The 15309-nt window shown below is 40.6% G+C and overlaps 3 protein-coding genes across 16 annotated transcripts in view; 2 read left to right on the top strand and 1 right to left on the bottom strand.

Annotated features, from left to right (window-relative positions):
• Positions 1–4572, top strand: part of LOC124953802 (fasciclin-2) — a 67893-nt gene extending 63321 nt beyond the window's left edge. For all 5 annotated transcript variants that reach the window (XM_047505732.1, XM_047505731.1, XM_047505728.1 and 2 more), the window contains one exon: positions 227–4572. In XM_047505732.1, coding sequence (XP_047361688.1) covers positions 227–368 — 142 coding nt within the window. In that variant the 3' untranslated portion in view covers positions 369–4572. The remainder of the gene's footprint in view (positions 1–226) is intronic.
• LOC124953809 (galactosylgalactosylxylosylprotein 3-beta-glucuronosyltransferase I) lies at positions 4302–6749 on the bottom strand. Its single transcript, XM_047505746.1, has 4 exons — positions 6485–6749; positions 5434–5954; positions 4988–5284; positions 4302–4901 (listed from the first exon to the last, which is right to left on the bottom strand). Exons 1-4 carry the CDS (start codon positions 6618–6620, stop codon positions 4803–4805), a joined length of 1053 nt encoding a protein of 350 aa, XP_047361702.1. The 5' UTR covers positions 6621–6749; the 3' UTR covers positions 4302–4802.
• A 370-nt stretch (positions 6750–7119) lies between these two features.
• LOC124953801 overlaps positions 7120–15309 on the top strand; it is a 21175-nt gene continuing 12985 nt past the window's right edge. For 3 of the 10 annotated variants that reach the window (XM_047505724.1, XM_047505723.1, XM_047505716.1), the window contains exon 1: positions 7469–8163. Coding sequence is in view for 1 of the 10 variants with exons in the window: in XM_047505725.1 (XP_047361681.1) it covers positions 8084–8163 (80 nt within the window). In the remaining 9 variants the exon portion in view is untranslated. Of the gene's footprint in view, positions 7193–7418; positions 7438–7462; positions 8164–15309 lie in introns of those variants that run through there. The other 7 variants (XM_047505725.1, XM_047505726.1, XM_047505720.1 and 4 more) reach the window with 6 other exon arrangements.

Genomic DNA, 15309 nt, shown 5'->3' with positions numbered 1-15309 from the left:
CCATGTTGCACCTTTGCGACGCATCTTTCGACACGCGCTCTCTCTCTCTCTCTCTCTCTCTCTCTCTCTCTCTCTCTCTCTCTCTCTCTTTCTCTTTCTTTCTCTCTCTCTGTGTGTGTGTGTGCGCGCGGTGTGCTTACCGAGAAAAGAGATAATCAGTTCGTTCGACGTGAAACTTTTCCTGTCTCTTTAACGAGAAAAATAATAATAAATGTGGATTTTTCAGAGACGAGAAGGAGCCACTCAAGGAGGAGAAAAAGATAACACCGATCATCGACTCTGGATTACGTAGGGAAACGTCGGTCACCTTCGATGGCAAACGATCCGTTTCGAAGACTGGTTTCGTTGGAAAGGATTCGGCCGTCTAGATATTCTTCCGGCGTACTAGATTGTAAAAGATCCTCTCTCAAAGTAGATACGATATATATTTACGTACGCCTTCTTTTTCGGGCATCGTTCAAAGAAAAAGTGTTCTCGAAAATTTCAACGAAAAATTATAAATTTTGATGACGGTACATTCGTGAACCCGCGCTCATACATGTAACCTAATAACAGATATACGCGTACCAAGGGAAAATCTTTTTTCTATCGTAAAAAGATCTCTTAAAATAATTTTTCCCACGGTCGATTACACTTTACGACGTTACGTTTGATTCGTATTCCTTCTTTCCTTTTGATTCCAATTAATCGCTCGGATCGAAAAAAGGGAAGATCGCATTCGAGACGTTCGTTTGTGAGTGTGGTATGCGTGCGTGCGTGCGTGCGTGTATGTAATATTAACGTAGCTGTTTATAAACAATCGTAAAGGAAGTCTTAGATCAGATTTCAATTTTCTCTACTCTCTATGTCTCTCTTTCTCTCTCTCTCTCGCTCTCGCTCTCGCTCTCGCTCTCGCTCTCGCTCTCGCTCGCTCGCTCGCTCGCTCTCTCCCTCTTCTCTTTCTCTTAACGATCTTTTTTTCCTTTTTGGAGAAAAAGATCGAAAAAGCAAGGGCAATCAGTTAAACGAAAGTACGATAGAGAATTTCGATCGATGGATCGTCGTTTTAGAGATAGGAACGCATTCTGAATGTATTTCTAATGTATTACTTACATATATCCAAAAATGAGGAGAAAAAATTAAAGTTGGGTTAGATCGATCGTTTTATGAGAGGAAGAAGGAAAGAAGAGAATGAAAGAAAACAGCAACGATAAGTAAGAGAAAAAGAATGTACAAAATTCATCACGAGCATTGGTAGAAGGATGTATCGATAATTAGTTTATCAATGCTGCTTCGAGGCACTGTTTAACAAAATAGAGAATAATCACGCAGTCTAGTACGCTGGGTAGCATAAGTGCGTTCATGCCGGATCATCTTATTTTTTTCATGAGATATCAGGCACGAAGACGAGATCCGAATCGTGCTCTGTCGTTTCTTACCTTCTCTCGATGACCTTCCGAAGCGAAGAAGAAAGAATAGAATAAAAAAAGACAAAGAGATACGTTTGAATGAGAAAAGTGTGGAAGAAAAAAAGAAAGCAATGACGAGAGCAATAAGAGCTCCTCGGAAGAAGGTCGGCAGAGTTTCATTACTCTATATAACGTGTATATATATTTTTCAATATTATTCTCCCTGCTCCTACGCTTACTTGTCTATCTATCTAAATCCATTCGGTATTCTCCTTGATTTGAAGAAACGATAGTCGATCTTGTGATTTTCAATTATATTTGCGATTATCCGCATTTTCTTTCTTTCTTTCTTTTTCTTATTTTCTCTCGTATCCTTCGTTTTTTTAAAGACTGACTGACTAACTGACTGATTCTTTTTCGTTTAATCCCGAAATCATATTTATTAAGATTCAAATCTTTTCTTTCCTTCGTCGTTTCATAGAAATTCATTTTATTTTCATCGAACGCTCATTCTTTTTGTTTCCTCCAACATGCCAAAAGATTTACGTGTTCTCTCTCTCTCTCTCTCTCTCTGAATCGTTATCGCTTGGTCTTTCAATCGTACATTTCGTTTCGCGAGCGAAACTACGATTTTTCTCGTTGTGTATATTTTCGTAGTAAGAGGATTGTCTTTTCTCGCGTTAGACAAGATTTTATGTCGAGGACAACGACAAAAAAACGCGCCTGTTTTTGTCCCTCTCGTTTCTTTTTAATGCGTGTTTCGAACTAAGGTGCGTACTTACGATAATTTTCGATAAGTATTGAGAAGAATTGCAAAGTAGCTGACCACCACTCGCGTTCCCCTATAGAACGTTACATTGGCGAACTTGACGATAGAAAAAGAAATTTGCTCGTTGATGAGATCGTTATTCGAATCCATGTACGTGCAAGTACTTGACATAGAGGAATTGTATGAACCTTGTGAAACTCAATCCGCTACTACTCTCTAGTATTATTAATTGTAATTTTTTAATTTTTATTTTATATTACTTTTAACTGGCGTTGGAACAAAACGAAAAATCCGCTCGCTCTCTCTTCCCCCCCCCCCTCTCCTCCTCCTCCTCCTCCTCCTCCTCCTCACCTTCCTCCCTATCTCTCTTCGAATATACTTAGATACATGCGTATATAAGGTGAACGTAATCGATGGCATTTCGAGGGATCGTTTCGTAACTCTTTAAGATGGTAATTATAAATAGAAGAAGAAGGAGAAAAAATAAGAATGCGGACGTAAGCTTGCCTGTTCCACGAAACGATTTGCCTGTTGTACACGGAGTCCGCACCTACGATAAAACTTTGCTCGTTCGAGTTTATACATATTGTTCGTATATCGAAAAGAAAAGAAAAAGACTTTCCAAAATCAAATTCGAACGTTCGAGGTTGTACCGTAGGAGGAAGTTCACGACGTGAGACACGCGTGAACTTTTCTTGCCCTTTCTAAAGAACAAAGAAAGAAAAAAAAAAAATATATATATATATATATATATATATTATATATATATATTAAAAATATGTTGTATAAGACGGCTTCTTTGCAAAAACGCAGTTAAAAATGTGATACGTTTTTGTAATTACGTGCTTGTAAACGTTTTTCGCCCCCTCCCCTGTAAGAGTTAAGGATGATAAATTTAGGGAAAGTTTCGATAGAATTAAAACATTGTACGCGAGTTCGCTGAAAGTCGCGTTCGCGAGAAAGAAACTTATCAAAAGACTAAAGTCTCTTTCGAACTGGATTTCGAAAAATTCTACAAAGATCCGTCGAAACTTTGATTTTTTAGTTTTCATCTTGCGAAGGCGACTTTCAGCGCGAGTAGCTTTTTTACGTAACGTGACAAGGAAGAGTTTTGCCAAATATATAAGTACTTATTAGCTCTTAAGTCTTTATTAGCTCGTAACGACATGTGAGAACTAATGATGTATGTGCGTGCGTGTATGCGTGTGTGTGTGTATATATATATATATATGTATATACATATACATATATATGTGTGTATATGTGTATGATGTATATACACATGCATCGATCGAGACAAAGAGAAAAGTCGAAACAAAAATTATCGAGATCGACGCAAAGTTGTTTGTTCTTTCTCGACGATGATGTTTCAAATTGGAGGAGGCATCAACGTTACACTTTACTCGTTCAAGCGATTTTTGTATCCACCGCTAAAATGATCGTAAAATGGGACAAGTGAAAAAAGAAAAAAAAAAGGAAACTGGAGCGTAGCTCTGCACAGCTTCTCCTGAAAATCAAAAGAGGGCAAAAAATATTACTGCGCAGCTTCCAGTTTAAAAAAGAATATTAACGATGATTATTATTATTATTATTATTACTATTATTATTATTACTATTATTATTATTATTATTATTATTATTATTATTACTATCATTAGTATTATTACTATTATTATTATTATTATTATTATTACTATTATTATTATTATTATTATTATTATTATTATTATTATTATTATTATTATTATTATTATGATTAAAGGTTCGTAGGTGTAAGGCATATTTTTTATGTATGCTTTTTCTGTACGCGAAGAAACGTACCCGAATAAAGACATAAAGACATTTCCAAAAGCCAAAGGAGAGAAAAAGGAATGATGATAAAAGGGACTCGCGAAATTTTCGCAATGATCGAATCTAATAGGAATTTTTTTATAAATACATTTATCCTTTATTGGTTTATTTTAATATCAGGAAAAAATATAAGATGGAAAAAATTGGATCGCCGCGTCTGATAGAAGCATGCGCGTAATAAAAGGAATATTATAAAATTGTTTGAATTATTTGAACAAAAATAGCTGCCTTAAGAGGCAATATCGATGAAATTAAACGTCAATGATCAAAACTAAGTAAATGAAAGGCGTGAATTATCGTTGAAAGAAAAAAATAATTTATTAGCATTGCCCTATCGCGGTTGATTTAATAAGTATTAATAAGTATTAATAAATATTGAAAAATTGTAAAAAGGAAAAAATCTCTAAATAGTGATTGACCTGACGAAACATAAACATCGGACGATAATATATCATTATGATTCGTTGGTATGATACATTCCTACCTTATTGACGATTCCCATCGCGCGCGTCTAATTGTGCGCGCGAAAAGGAAAAAAGAAAAAATATTAATTTTTTTATTCGTTTTTCTTTCTTTTTCCTTTTTCTTTTATCCTAAGAATCAACGACGTCTCGTCGTCTTCGTATGCGAAACTATTATCTTGATGGCACACGGTCACGACACGTTTCACTATGCAAAACGTATCGGTGCTCTCATCGCTCGCTTCGATTCGTGCTTAGACAGAAGGAGGTGTAATCGAAGACACTTCTTTGTTGGCAAGTAAAAATTACATTAACATTAATAAGAATTAACGATTAGACCTCTATCCCCGTATCCGAACGTTTTCCCTTCTTTATCAATAGCTGTTCGACGTTCAGCCGTGGTGGTTCTGTTCGCGTATGCCAAACGTATATCTAAAATTCGTGTAAAGAGTTCATTTAAACATATAATATTGTGTATTCTTAATTATCCAAAAATAGAGATTATCCCAGATACTCACTTTTGTACAAAAGTCTGCTAAAGGCTCTAACTCATCTCTGGTAACAATTTGTCGAAGTATCTCGCTCTCCTGATATCCACCCTGCACATCGTAAGAAAATACGGCATCGTTATTCTCTAAGAGGAGCTTCAGGTTAATGGCAAAGCCTGCCATATCAATAGGGAACGGTCTGTCGGGTTTCCAAGCGGCATTAAAACCAATTACTTTATTGGTAGCATTATCACAGATGGGTTTCTCCACCATTAGACCACCGACGAGACCAACCGGCCAAACACCGACCTTCCGAATCTTCTTCATCTGAAATCAATGGAGCGGGCGGGGGATAGGGAGGAGGAGGAGGAGGAGGAGGAGGAGGAGGAAAGCAATTGCCGGTTAGAGAACAATAGAGTCCGTTTAGGAAAAGCTTTATAGATTTTTTTTATATTGTTTTCTAGACCTCTCTTCACCTCTTGGAACAATTTCAGGGAATAGGTATTGTCGTCGTCGGCGAAGAACACTACGCCGTTGTCGTTCGACTTTAGATTCTTCCTGAGCCAGTGCAAAGCGGCATTTCGTTGCTCGACCCCTCGAGGCTTCTTCCAATTGGGATCATTTTTTCCGAGCTTATAATTGGGAGGCGTAGCAGCCGCCAGGTGGGTGTAAATCAAGCAACTTTCCTCGAGCAACTTCGAGACGAGCCTCGTCCTCTCGGGCGAGTCCTCGACTACGATCCAATGGAAGTTCGGTACGAGTCGAAAAGTTTGGGAGAGTCGCGTCAATTCGGCCTTTTGTACGGCCCTGGCGAACGTCGGTGTTATCGCGTATACCGTTGTTTTATCGTTCCCCGTCACCGTCTTGTTCAAATCGAATATCTTTTGTCTCACCAACATTATTTGATATTGAAGCATATCTTGCGTCTCACGTTGATCGGCTAGCAACAGTTCTATTTCTTTCCTCATCTCTTGCCACCTTTGCAGTTCCTGATAATCTAGCAAAGAAAAATCATGCGTAAGAAATATTCGAAAAAGCGTCTCGGGCCAAAATCAATTTCGCCTTTATCGAGACTTTAATAAATCCAACGTTAATAAATATCTATTATATTTGGATATCGTGAAAGTATACGATTCCCCGCCACGTAAAAAGGAGAGAAAAGAGACGTAAAAAGGCGGGTACATTCGAATCGAAGCGGGCAACATTCTGATATTTTTTCTCTTTTGCCCCCTCGAGAATAGCCCGACAAACTATATACTTAAACTTTACGCAGACTAAAATTTTTATCCACTGATTTCAGTCGAGCGCTCGTCTGATCGACATTCTTTCGAACTATTTATATTTGACATCAAAACTGTCTACGGAAGCGGCCATTGGCGTGAAGGTTCTCTCTCTCTCTCTCTCTCTCTCTCTCTCTCTCTCTCTCTCTCTCTCTCTTCCTTTGTACATGCATCATACACTCGCAGCAGCAGCAGCAAGCAAAGACACGGGGAAAATATAACCTACGGATTGGACAAACATACTCACAAGTAAATTGTTGTACTGCGATAAGACTAATTACGAAGAGACCGAGGAAGCCCTTCCCACAGGAGTATGTCAAGTATCCGAAAAGCATAACGCGTTTCATGATAAATTGGTCGCTCAACGAAACACACTCTTTCATCTCTAGGTCACACCTTGTCCAAATGGTCGTTCATGTTCTTCGAACCATGAGCTGACATCTACGTCCCTTACTTTCTATCCTTCCAATAGTTTTAGATTCATTCACTCGTGATGGCGCTCTCGAGCGTGTCTCCGTCATGAGTGCCAATTATCAATTCGAGTTCTTTCTTTTTTCTCTCTTTTCTTCTTATCTCGAAATATTATATATATATATATACATACATACATACACATGTATTGTAATAAGCGAAGTAAATTGAACAAAGTAAAATTCTATTAGCCAACATTCGCAGAAGGCTGGACTAGAAGCGATCATTCCTTCTAGTGACAAAACCATTGACTCTTCCTTTCTCTTTCTTTCCAACGGAGAAAAGTCCCTAAACCGATTCTGCCATGTTAACGTGAATGATACGGTAGGTGGCGAGAGTGGTCAGAATGATGCAAAAAAGAATATATACCCATCGGCAGAGAGAAGAAGAGCGATATTCTACCAGACTTTGAAGCTCGAGAACGATGAACAAAGTTAATCATTGTGATTATTGTTCGAAGACACAAGGGACGAGGAATGGGAGGGTAGGTTTATTTCTTTTCTTTTTCTTTTTTTTTTTTTTTCTTTTTTTAACATCTCTAGCCTCGCACTCATAATGTTAAGTATATCCATACGATTTTATGGTCTGCATTTGAACAACTTGATATCGGAGTAGGATAGGGGACGAGACGGTGGTACTGCACGTGCGTATCTTGGACTCTCTGTCACCACGGTGCAGCGTCTCTCTGCTCGCCGCCAGTAGCCTTCTCGACAGTGTCGGCACAACACTGTACGCTTTTCAAGAGGGTGAGAGGGGGGATGGGTCACGGCGGCGGGGGCTAGTCGATAGGGCAGGAGAGAAAGAGAGAGAGAGAGAGAGAGAGAGAGAGAGAGAGAAAGAGGGAACGTCGAGTCCTCACCTTGCAAGAGGTGAGCTCCACCACGCATTGCAAAGCGGCTGCTGCAAAAGTGAGCCGACTCTTCTTTGGTCAGTTGCTATTTGCAACCGCTGCTGGCAGCGTTTGTTATCGCAGCTCCTGCTGCTATCTTTTTCTGCTAAAGGATAGAGGTTTTTGTGGAGGCGATAATCGTGGTGGTTGTGCTCGTTTGATAGATAGTGGCAGGTGCTTGTGCTTGTGCTGCGCCTTCGTCGAAAAAGGGAAAGATAAAGATAGGTAGAGCTAGCGAGAGAGAGAGAGAGAGAGAGAGAGAGAGAGAGAGAGAGAGAGAGAGAGAGAGAGAGAGAGAGAGAGAGAGAGAGAGAGAGAAATAGCCCTCGAGGTTACGAGGCCAGAGGAGAAAGTGGGTGTTGCCGAAGTAACGTGTTGGACCGTTCGGGAGCTGCCGAGGGACATGCCGGGAGCCCGGACAGGTGGTGGCGTGCTAGAATACGACGAAGGATAAAGAAGGAGATAGAGAAAAAGAATTAAAAAAGGATGCCACTTTTCGTTGATTCTCGATCAACGAGTCATCGACGTCATCAAAGCGTCCTCGACGTAAATTTCGTGTTTAGTGAGTAAGTCATGTCAATCTTTTTAATGTTGTGCCTCTTAAAGAGAAGAAAATATTTTCTCATTAATCTGCCATTTGTACTACCGATGCATTTCGCTTACCAACGAATATCCGATATTAAATTCGTTAAGGGATAATTCGTTGAATAAGGGATGCTCGAGAGTAATCTTAGGTGCATCTCTGTTGGCGGAGATTGGAGGAGACTCGAGAAGGATCGCATAGTTTCGTACTCGTCGAGGAAATATACAGGTCGGATGCAAATTACGATCGCGAACGAGACGGTAATTGGGGCGAAGGGATGTTAAGACTCCTAACGTAGATTGGGATGTTTTCTAGCCCCTCTCCCTCTCTCTCTCTCTCTCTCTCTCTTTTTACTTCTTCTTATCAACCTCCGACCATCCCTTCTTTGCCTCCATCTTCCCTCTCTCTCTCTCTCTCTCTCTCTCTCTCTCTCCTTTTTTCGTTTGTTTTTCTAAAAGAAGAGGGAGACCGCCGGTGCGCAAAGCTCGCGTCAGTGGAACTTTCCGACGTAACGAGAAGAGAAGCTAGTCGCGTTATTGTATACAGCGTGCTCGTGCCCTTTTGCACTCCACGTTTTTCCTGAACCGCCGCGATCCACTCTCTCTCTTTTCTATTTTCCACTACCATCATCTCTTCCTTCTCCTCTTCTCCTCTACAAACGGCGTCGAGTGTTACACTAGAATACCGAGAATAATACTCGAGGCCCGTCGACAGCTCGAGAGAAGTTCCTCACCACCTCCTCCTCAACCCTCTAACCTCACCCTTCCTCTTCCTCTTTACTTCCACATTCATCGCTACCTCCACGAGTTCCACCGAACGTTCTCTCTCTCTCTCTCTCCACCTCCCCCACGTTTTCACCCATCCTCCGAGAGGTGTGTGCACTGGCCTCGATTAGTCCCCGCTTATAGAGAGAGAGAGAGAGAGAGAGCTACCGGATTATTCCTTTTTTTCAAGCAGGGCTGCGAGGGGTACTCGCTAACGACGTCACCGTGTCGAGTGAGTCACGGCTTCTAAATTGATCCCCCACCATCGAGCTCAGACCCTTCTTTCTCACATTTCCTCCCTCTTTCTCTCTTTCTCTCGTTCTCTTTATCTCGACACGCTCGTCAACCTCTTTCTTCTACCATTCTTTTCACCAACATCCCACGACCTATGTACGTACATACAAACGTTTGTCCATGTTCGCTCGAAGGCCATCGTGAGGACAACTTTAATGATTTCTCGCGATGTCGTCGATATTCGGCAAGGCTTTATACATCCTTTGTACTTATATTTTATCTGTTTTCCTTTTGTTTCGATAATCGAGTTCATCGTTCCGCATTAGGAGGTACCTCGGCTAAGTTCTTTGTTGAAAGAATACGTTGTGACTGATCAAAAGTTATCAAGGTACTTGACTCGTGTATATATCCATCCCTGTAATTTAGTACCACAGATGACTTTATCCTCTCTCTCTCTCTCTCTCTCTCTCTCTCTCTCTCTCTCTCTCTCTCTCTCTCTCTCTCTTTCGCTCCCCTTCGCTCCCCTTCATTCACTTTATCTTTCCAATCTATCTGAGTGAAACAGACATTTCAGAAAAAGCAGTCGGAGATAGATTGGAAAAATTTTAATAACACGTTTACGCGCAACCCACGAACCGGATTACGTGTATACGAGTCGGTACGATCTTATCGATCACGGCGTATCGATAAACGTGTCTCATCGTGATTCATCGAGTTCGTTGTTATCGTTCCGATCAAGTATACTCCTATATACGTTCTCTCTTTTTCTCTTTCTCTTTCTGTGTACTTTACAGCACCGCTTTTGCAAGATTTCTCTAGTATGACACAAAGACAACTTTGGACTTTGCGAGATGAAATATAAAACAATGTCGGCACTAGGGGAAATTTCGTTCATGCTACACTTTACGAGGGAAACTTTATAAGCTTGATCGATAGGGAAAACTCAAGAATCGAGCTATAAAGCATTCCAGGATACGTGTAATGAATTACGCGTATAGTACCCTTTTGTTACCTTTACCTTCGCTCGCCCTTCTCTTCTTTGTTTGTTCGCCCGCGCCTGTGTTGGCGCGTCTTTTCACCTTTTCTTTTCTAATCACAGATGACATCTCTTACAAATAACTTCAATACGAAGTTTCCACTCGTTTGCTCTTTATTCAACGACGAAATATCAGAGCAGAAGGGATGCATTCTTTCGAATTTTTCCTCGATTGGCCACTTTCGAGCGAACGTGTTCGGTCTACCAACCTTTTAAAGGCTCGGAGCGAATCGCCCTGCAAAGTGCATCGCCTTTGCCTTCGGCATTTTCATTTTCGAAAGAAGGAGACCTGCAGCGAACATACGAAAAGGAATAGCAGAGAGAGAGAGAGAGAGAGAGAGAGAGGTGGAGGAGGAGGGATTTTAATACGAACAATAAATAGAGAACAAAGCTCGCACCCTGACATTTCTCGTTGCTTACCGAAAGGTCAGCCCCAATTTTTGTTTTCGAGAGCTGGGGCAGGTAATGTCTCAGGGGGAATCAGCCACGGACGCATCGGTGACTTTATCTCGATGAGAGAGATTATAAATGAAGTATGAAAAATCCAGTGGCCTATAACGATTCATCTTTGATCGACAAAGAAGGGAGTGCGAGAGAGAGAGAGAGAGAGAGAGAGAGAGAGAGAGAGAGAGAGAGAGAGAGAGAGATACAAGTATACTTGATTGGCCTTTTCTCCAATTTACAAATCACAAGAGCCGTTATGACGTTAACTATCGATCATTGAATATCGGTATGTTGTTAATTTCGATCGATTTAAATGGAACACATCCTAGAAGAGCTTTCCTATAAAATCTTAGAGATCGATCGAGTGGCGGCGAACAAGGAATATACTAAGAGGGGTAAAGTTAACGCTTAAAACTGTCCAACCTCGAGCATCACTCGACATACTTACATAGATCGTAGAGTTGGCCGACTCTTAAAGGTTAACGTACGGTGAAACGTCGTGTCTTGTTTACGAGTGGGAACAATGAAGATCTCGAAAGGATATTCGAGAAGAACCCTCGTATAATAGATGTTGTATATAAATTTAAAGGAGGAAACTCCTACTGGTGTAATATTTTCCTCAAAGTGATATCACCGTTACGAATCGATGCTGCTTTCGCAATCAAGCCGAGTACAAGACTCTCTCACTCACTCACCCTCTCTCTCGTCCTCTCGGAGTTACTCCGACGAGAGTGTCTCGTCTTTTCAGAAAGTCCGTTATTGAAACGTCACGAAAGAAGAGAACGACGAACGCTTTCCAGTCCGATCGATCCGCTCGTACCGAATTCTTATTCCGTGTGGAGGTATTTGTGGCAGGTATTTGTGAGTACGGGATAAATAATCCAACCGACTCTACTCCGGTGGTAAAGAGCGAGAGAGAAACCGAGAGAGGTACATAACGATGGACGAAAGAAATAACGAGCGTCGAAGGCGCTTTTTCAAACTATTCGGGTCAAGATGTATTAAATTCTTGGCTCGATGCACCACCTGCCCGATTAGCGACGGGACCTTCCCGTTTCTTTCCAAGATCTTTCATGCTCGTTTACTTTTCGAATGGGTATTTCATACGAACGGCCAATCCCCATTTTCTACTTTCTTGTTTCCTTTCCTTCTTCTTTTATATATTATGATCCGAATTGCACCGCCGTCCTCGATAACCATTAAGGATCTATTATTATCGTTGTTTGGTTTAAGAATTCATTTAAACGACGATTATAAAAGCTCCGTATAAAAGCTGGTAGCCTTATTTCCATTTCAGTTTGATCGCCGTACGATAAAGTTTCGATATTCGATATTATATTCTTTAACTTTTACAGAAGCCTGCTCATTCTATTGTTCATATATTTATATATTCATCTATGCATTCGGAACGTGTTATCGTTTAATGCAACAGTAGATATTTTCATATCAATTACTTGTTTCTTTTTTTTTACGATTTAGCATCACTATAAGCAATATTAATTTGTTTGACCTCCATACTATAAGCACACGCATACCTTATCTCATTTCTCGGCAAGATCTTACAATACCGTTTCTCTACTTGCTCGAACGACGGCGAGTATTCGAACGCGCGTCGCTTATGAAACAAAAAGAAATTTAGGGGGATGGGGTGTTGCGACGGTGAGCTCTCGTCCGAGACGATGCTTATCTACCAGTTTGGCGCGTGTCTGTAAAATATATAATAGGAGAAAGACGAAGATGGAGGGTGAGAAAGACATAGATAAATGGGGCTCGAACACGGTGACGTTTGTCTACGAATCACCGTAATAAAGCACGCTTTATCGTTTTAGGCTCGAAACTCGACGAGCACGCGAGCATGCCCGGGGTTGAACCGTGCGGATTTACTCAGCACTATATACGACGGCCACGTACCGTAGTCGGTACGACGTAATCTCGAAATAATATTAAACAGTATTTGCGAAACAGTATTTCTCTATGCATTTATTCGTGATCGTAACGAAGTAAGGAACGGAATGTTAGTATCGAGTTTGCGGTTTATTGTTGGAACGACGGCGGAGTAGGGCTTTGCTGCTGCTGCCGATACTGCGAGAGAGAGAAAGAGAGAGAAAGAGACAAATAATACGAAAAGTTATTGTCGAGGAATAATAATGCCTCGTCATATTGCTGTTTTAAGAGGCATCGCGAAGCTATGCATTTCAAGACCGAATGGATACAAGAAGGGAAGTAAAAAAAGAGGGGCGATCTTGATATTTCAATGAATTCTGCTTTGCGAGTTCACGAGAGAGAGAGAGAGAGAGAGAGAGAGAGAGAGAGAGAGAGAGAGAGAGAGAGAGAGAGAGAGAGAGAAAGAGAGAGAGCATTCTCACGATACGTCGAGATTCGTACTTATGTAAGACACCTTTCGTATTTTCTCGCATCATCTCGAGGATTCCTGTCCAACAATTTACCGACCCTCGAACTCTCTTTTTCTTTTTCTTTCTCTTCGCGTAGCAGCCTTCTTTTCTAGTCGTTCGAAGAGACCGAAAAAATATTAAAAAAGTACCGAGTGCCAAGACAAAAGAAGTTTCTTTCCTCCTCTTCTTCTTTTTCTTCTTCTTCTTCTTCTTCTTCTTCTTCTTCTTCGAGAGAGAGAAAGGGATAAAGTCGACGATAAGAAATATTTCTCAAGAACTTACGAAATAGGAAAAAAAAAGAAAAAACAAAACAAAAAGAGAAAAGAAGAAAATGAAAACAAGTTTTTTAATGAAATAATTATTACCAACATTTCCGGGTGACAAATGTTTGGGTATATATTACGGTATGCAACTTGTTGATCGAATGCAAAAAATGATACGCGAGAGAAATTCGTCTCGCATCATTCCTTTGTTTATTTTCGTGGGGTGATTCTTTATCGATTCGATCGAACAACCAAGTCGATGGGAAGATGGAAGAGGTGTTCAAATCTCTGGTACAAATAGAACATACCTCATTGCGAACGACGCGCTTACCCACGATCTTAGATATTAGTTGCTTTAAAAGATTTGCTGCTTTATACGGAAGATTAATAAAGAGGACAGAGAGGCGAGAGCAGGGGGAAGAAAAAAGAGCGAAGGTCAAACAAAGGAGGCGAACGCCCGAAAGAACGAATGGGGCATTTCGTAATTCTTCCGCTTAAAAAGATTTCATTCGTAAACGTACGAATCATCTTGGAATTTGCGATTTTACGATCAAACTTCGCTAACATTCTGTAACTTTAAGGTCGCTGATGCAAATACGCACACGCGCGCGCATCTTCAGGTACCACTATTATAATTCACAGATTAACATCGAGAGATGTTGCGAGTAACGAATTAGTCGACTATCCATTTTATATCGGAAATAATATTGGGAGAATCGTAGACTTTTATGACCTTTACGATAAGGTTATCTGTACGATAAGGTTATTTACAATGCGACGGAATTACATTGTCTAGCCACATGTGGGATAAAAAAGAATTTGGATCCACGACGATAACGAGGTGCTGCTATTCGTTAAAAAGAATGACAGTGTTTCGTAGAGAGCGGAAGAAGAAAATAACAGATATGCGCGACGAGTTAAAACGTTTTCGTACGAGCTTGGGAAAGTCGGCGACAAATGACGGAACAAATTCAAGAAGTTATCGACCTATCGATCGACGACCGGTGATAATAGAGAGGGAGAGAGAAATGGGAGGTAGAGAGGTCTGCGACTCGTGTCGGTCGAACGAAATGAGTCGCAAATCGATATGAAATTTCAATTTTCCACCCTCTCAGATTCATTTCCTCCCTCTCTTCGAGGAAGGTGTATCCCTTGTGCGCGATGGCCGACTTCATCTGTCACTTTCCATTCGATTTCTATTCGATCGTTCTATTAGTTTGCATTCGTATTAGGAAAACAGCTATCGTGCGGTCCGGCATAATGCGTTTGCTTCGCATACATTTTCAGTTCGTCGTAAATAATATATTAAGCCGGGAGGATATCGAGCAACGTTGATATTTCTAGTCTTTGTTAATGGAACCTCGGCTAAATCTTGTAAGATAAAGAAAAAGTCTATATAGCATTGTTACGTGACGAGTGGTAGTACGGAGATTGGACTGGAAGATTCTTCAAGGTTATAATCCATTGAAAGAGTAAATCGTAAATCTGTGTTTCACTCGTTCACACTCGGTTTACTCGTAGAATCGCTAACTTCGACTATATCCTAATTGGATGAAAGAGAAAGATATCGTATATTAAATGCGAGAGTTTATCGACCCCGATAACTTTCTTACGTTTTTCGCTTTCCAACAGATATTTTCATTGTTCGAAAATGTTTTTTCTTCTTCTTTCTCCCCACTTCGATAGATTGATCGACCTTTGGCATATCGGGATTCAGGTTAAAAAGATATTTATAAGGGCCCATATTTATTTAATCGGCTATGTTGCAACGCTCTTGTTCAGGGTTGAGAGGATCTTTTTATTATACAGACAGATTGATGCTCCGTCGATCGCACGTAAAGACAAAAAGAGTCCTTTTTTCCCGTCCAAGAATGCTCTTGCGATTCTAGGAAGAAGACAATGCACGCGTTGTCCTACCTCTACATATGTAGCATACGTTGTATATGTGTGTGTATCAGCGGAACCTGGTCGTTCGAAGCCTGGATCGCGTTCCCT

The sequence above is a fragment of the Vespa velutina genome, chromosome 13 (assembly GCF_912470025.1).
Source record: "Vespa velutina chromosome 13, iVesVel2.1, whole genome shotgun sequence".
NCBI lineage: Eukaryota > Metazoa > Arthropoda > Insecta > Hymenoptera > Vespidae > Vespa > Vespa velutina.
Note: the sequence above shows the minus strand (reverse complement) of the source record. Positions and strands in the feature narration are given on the sequence as shown.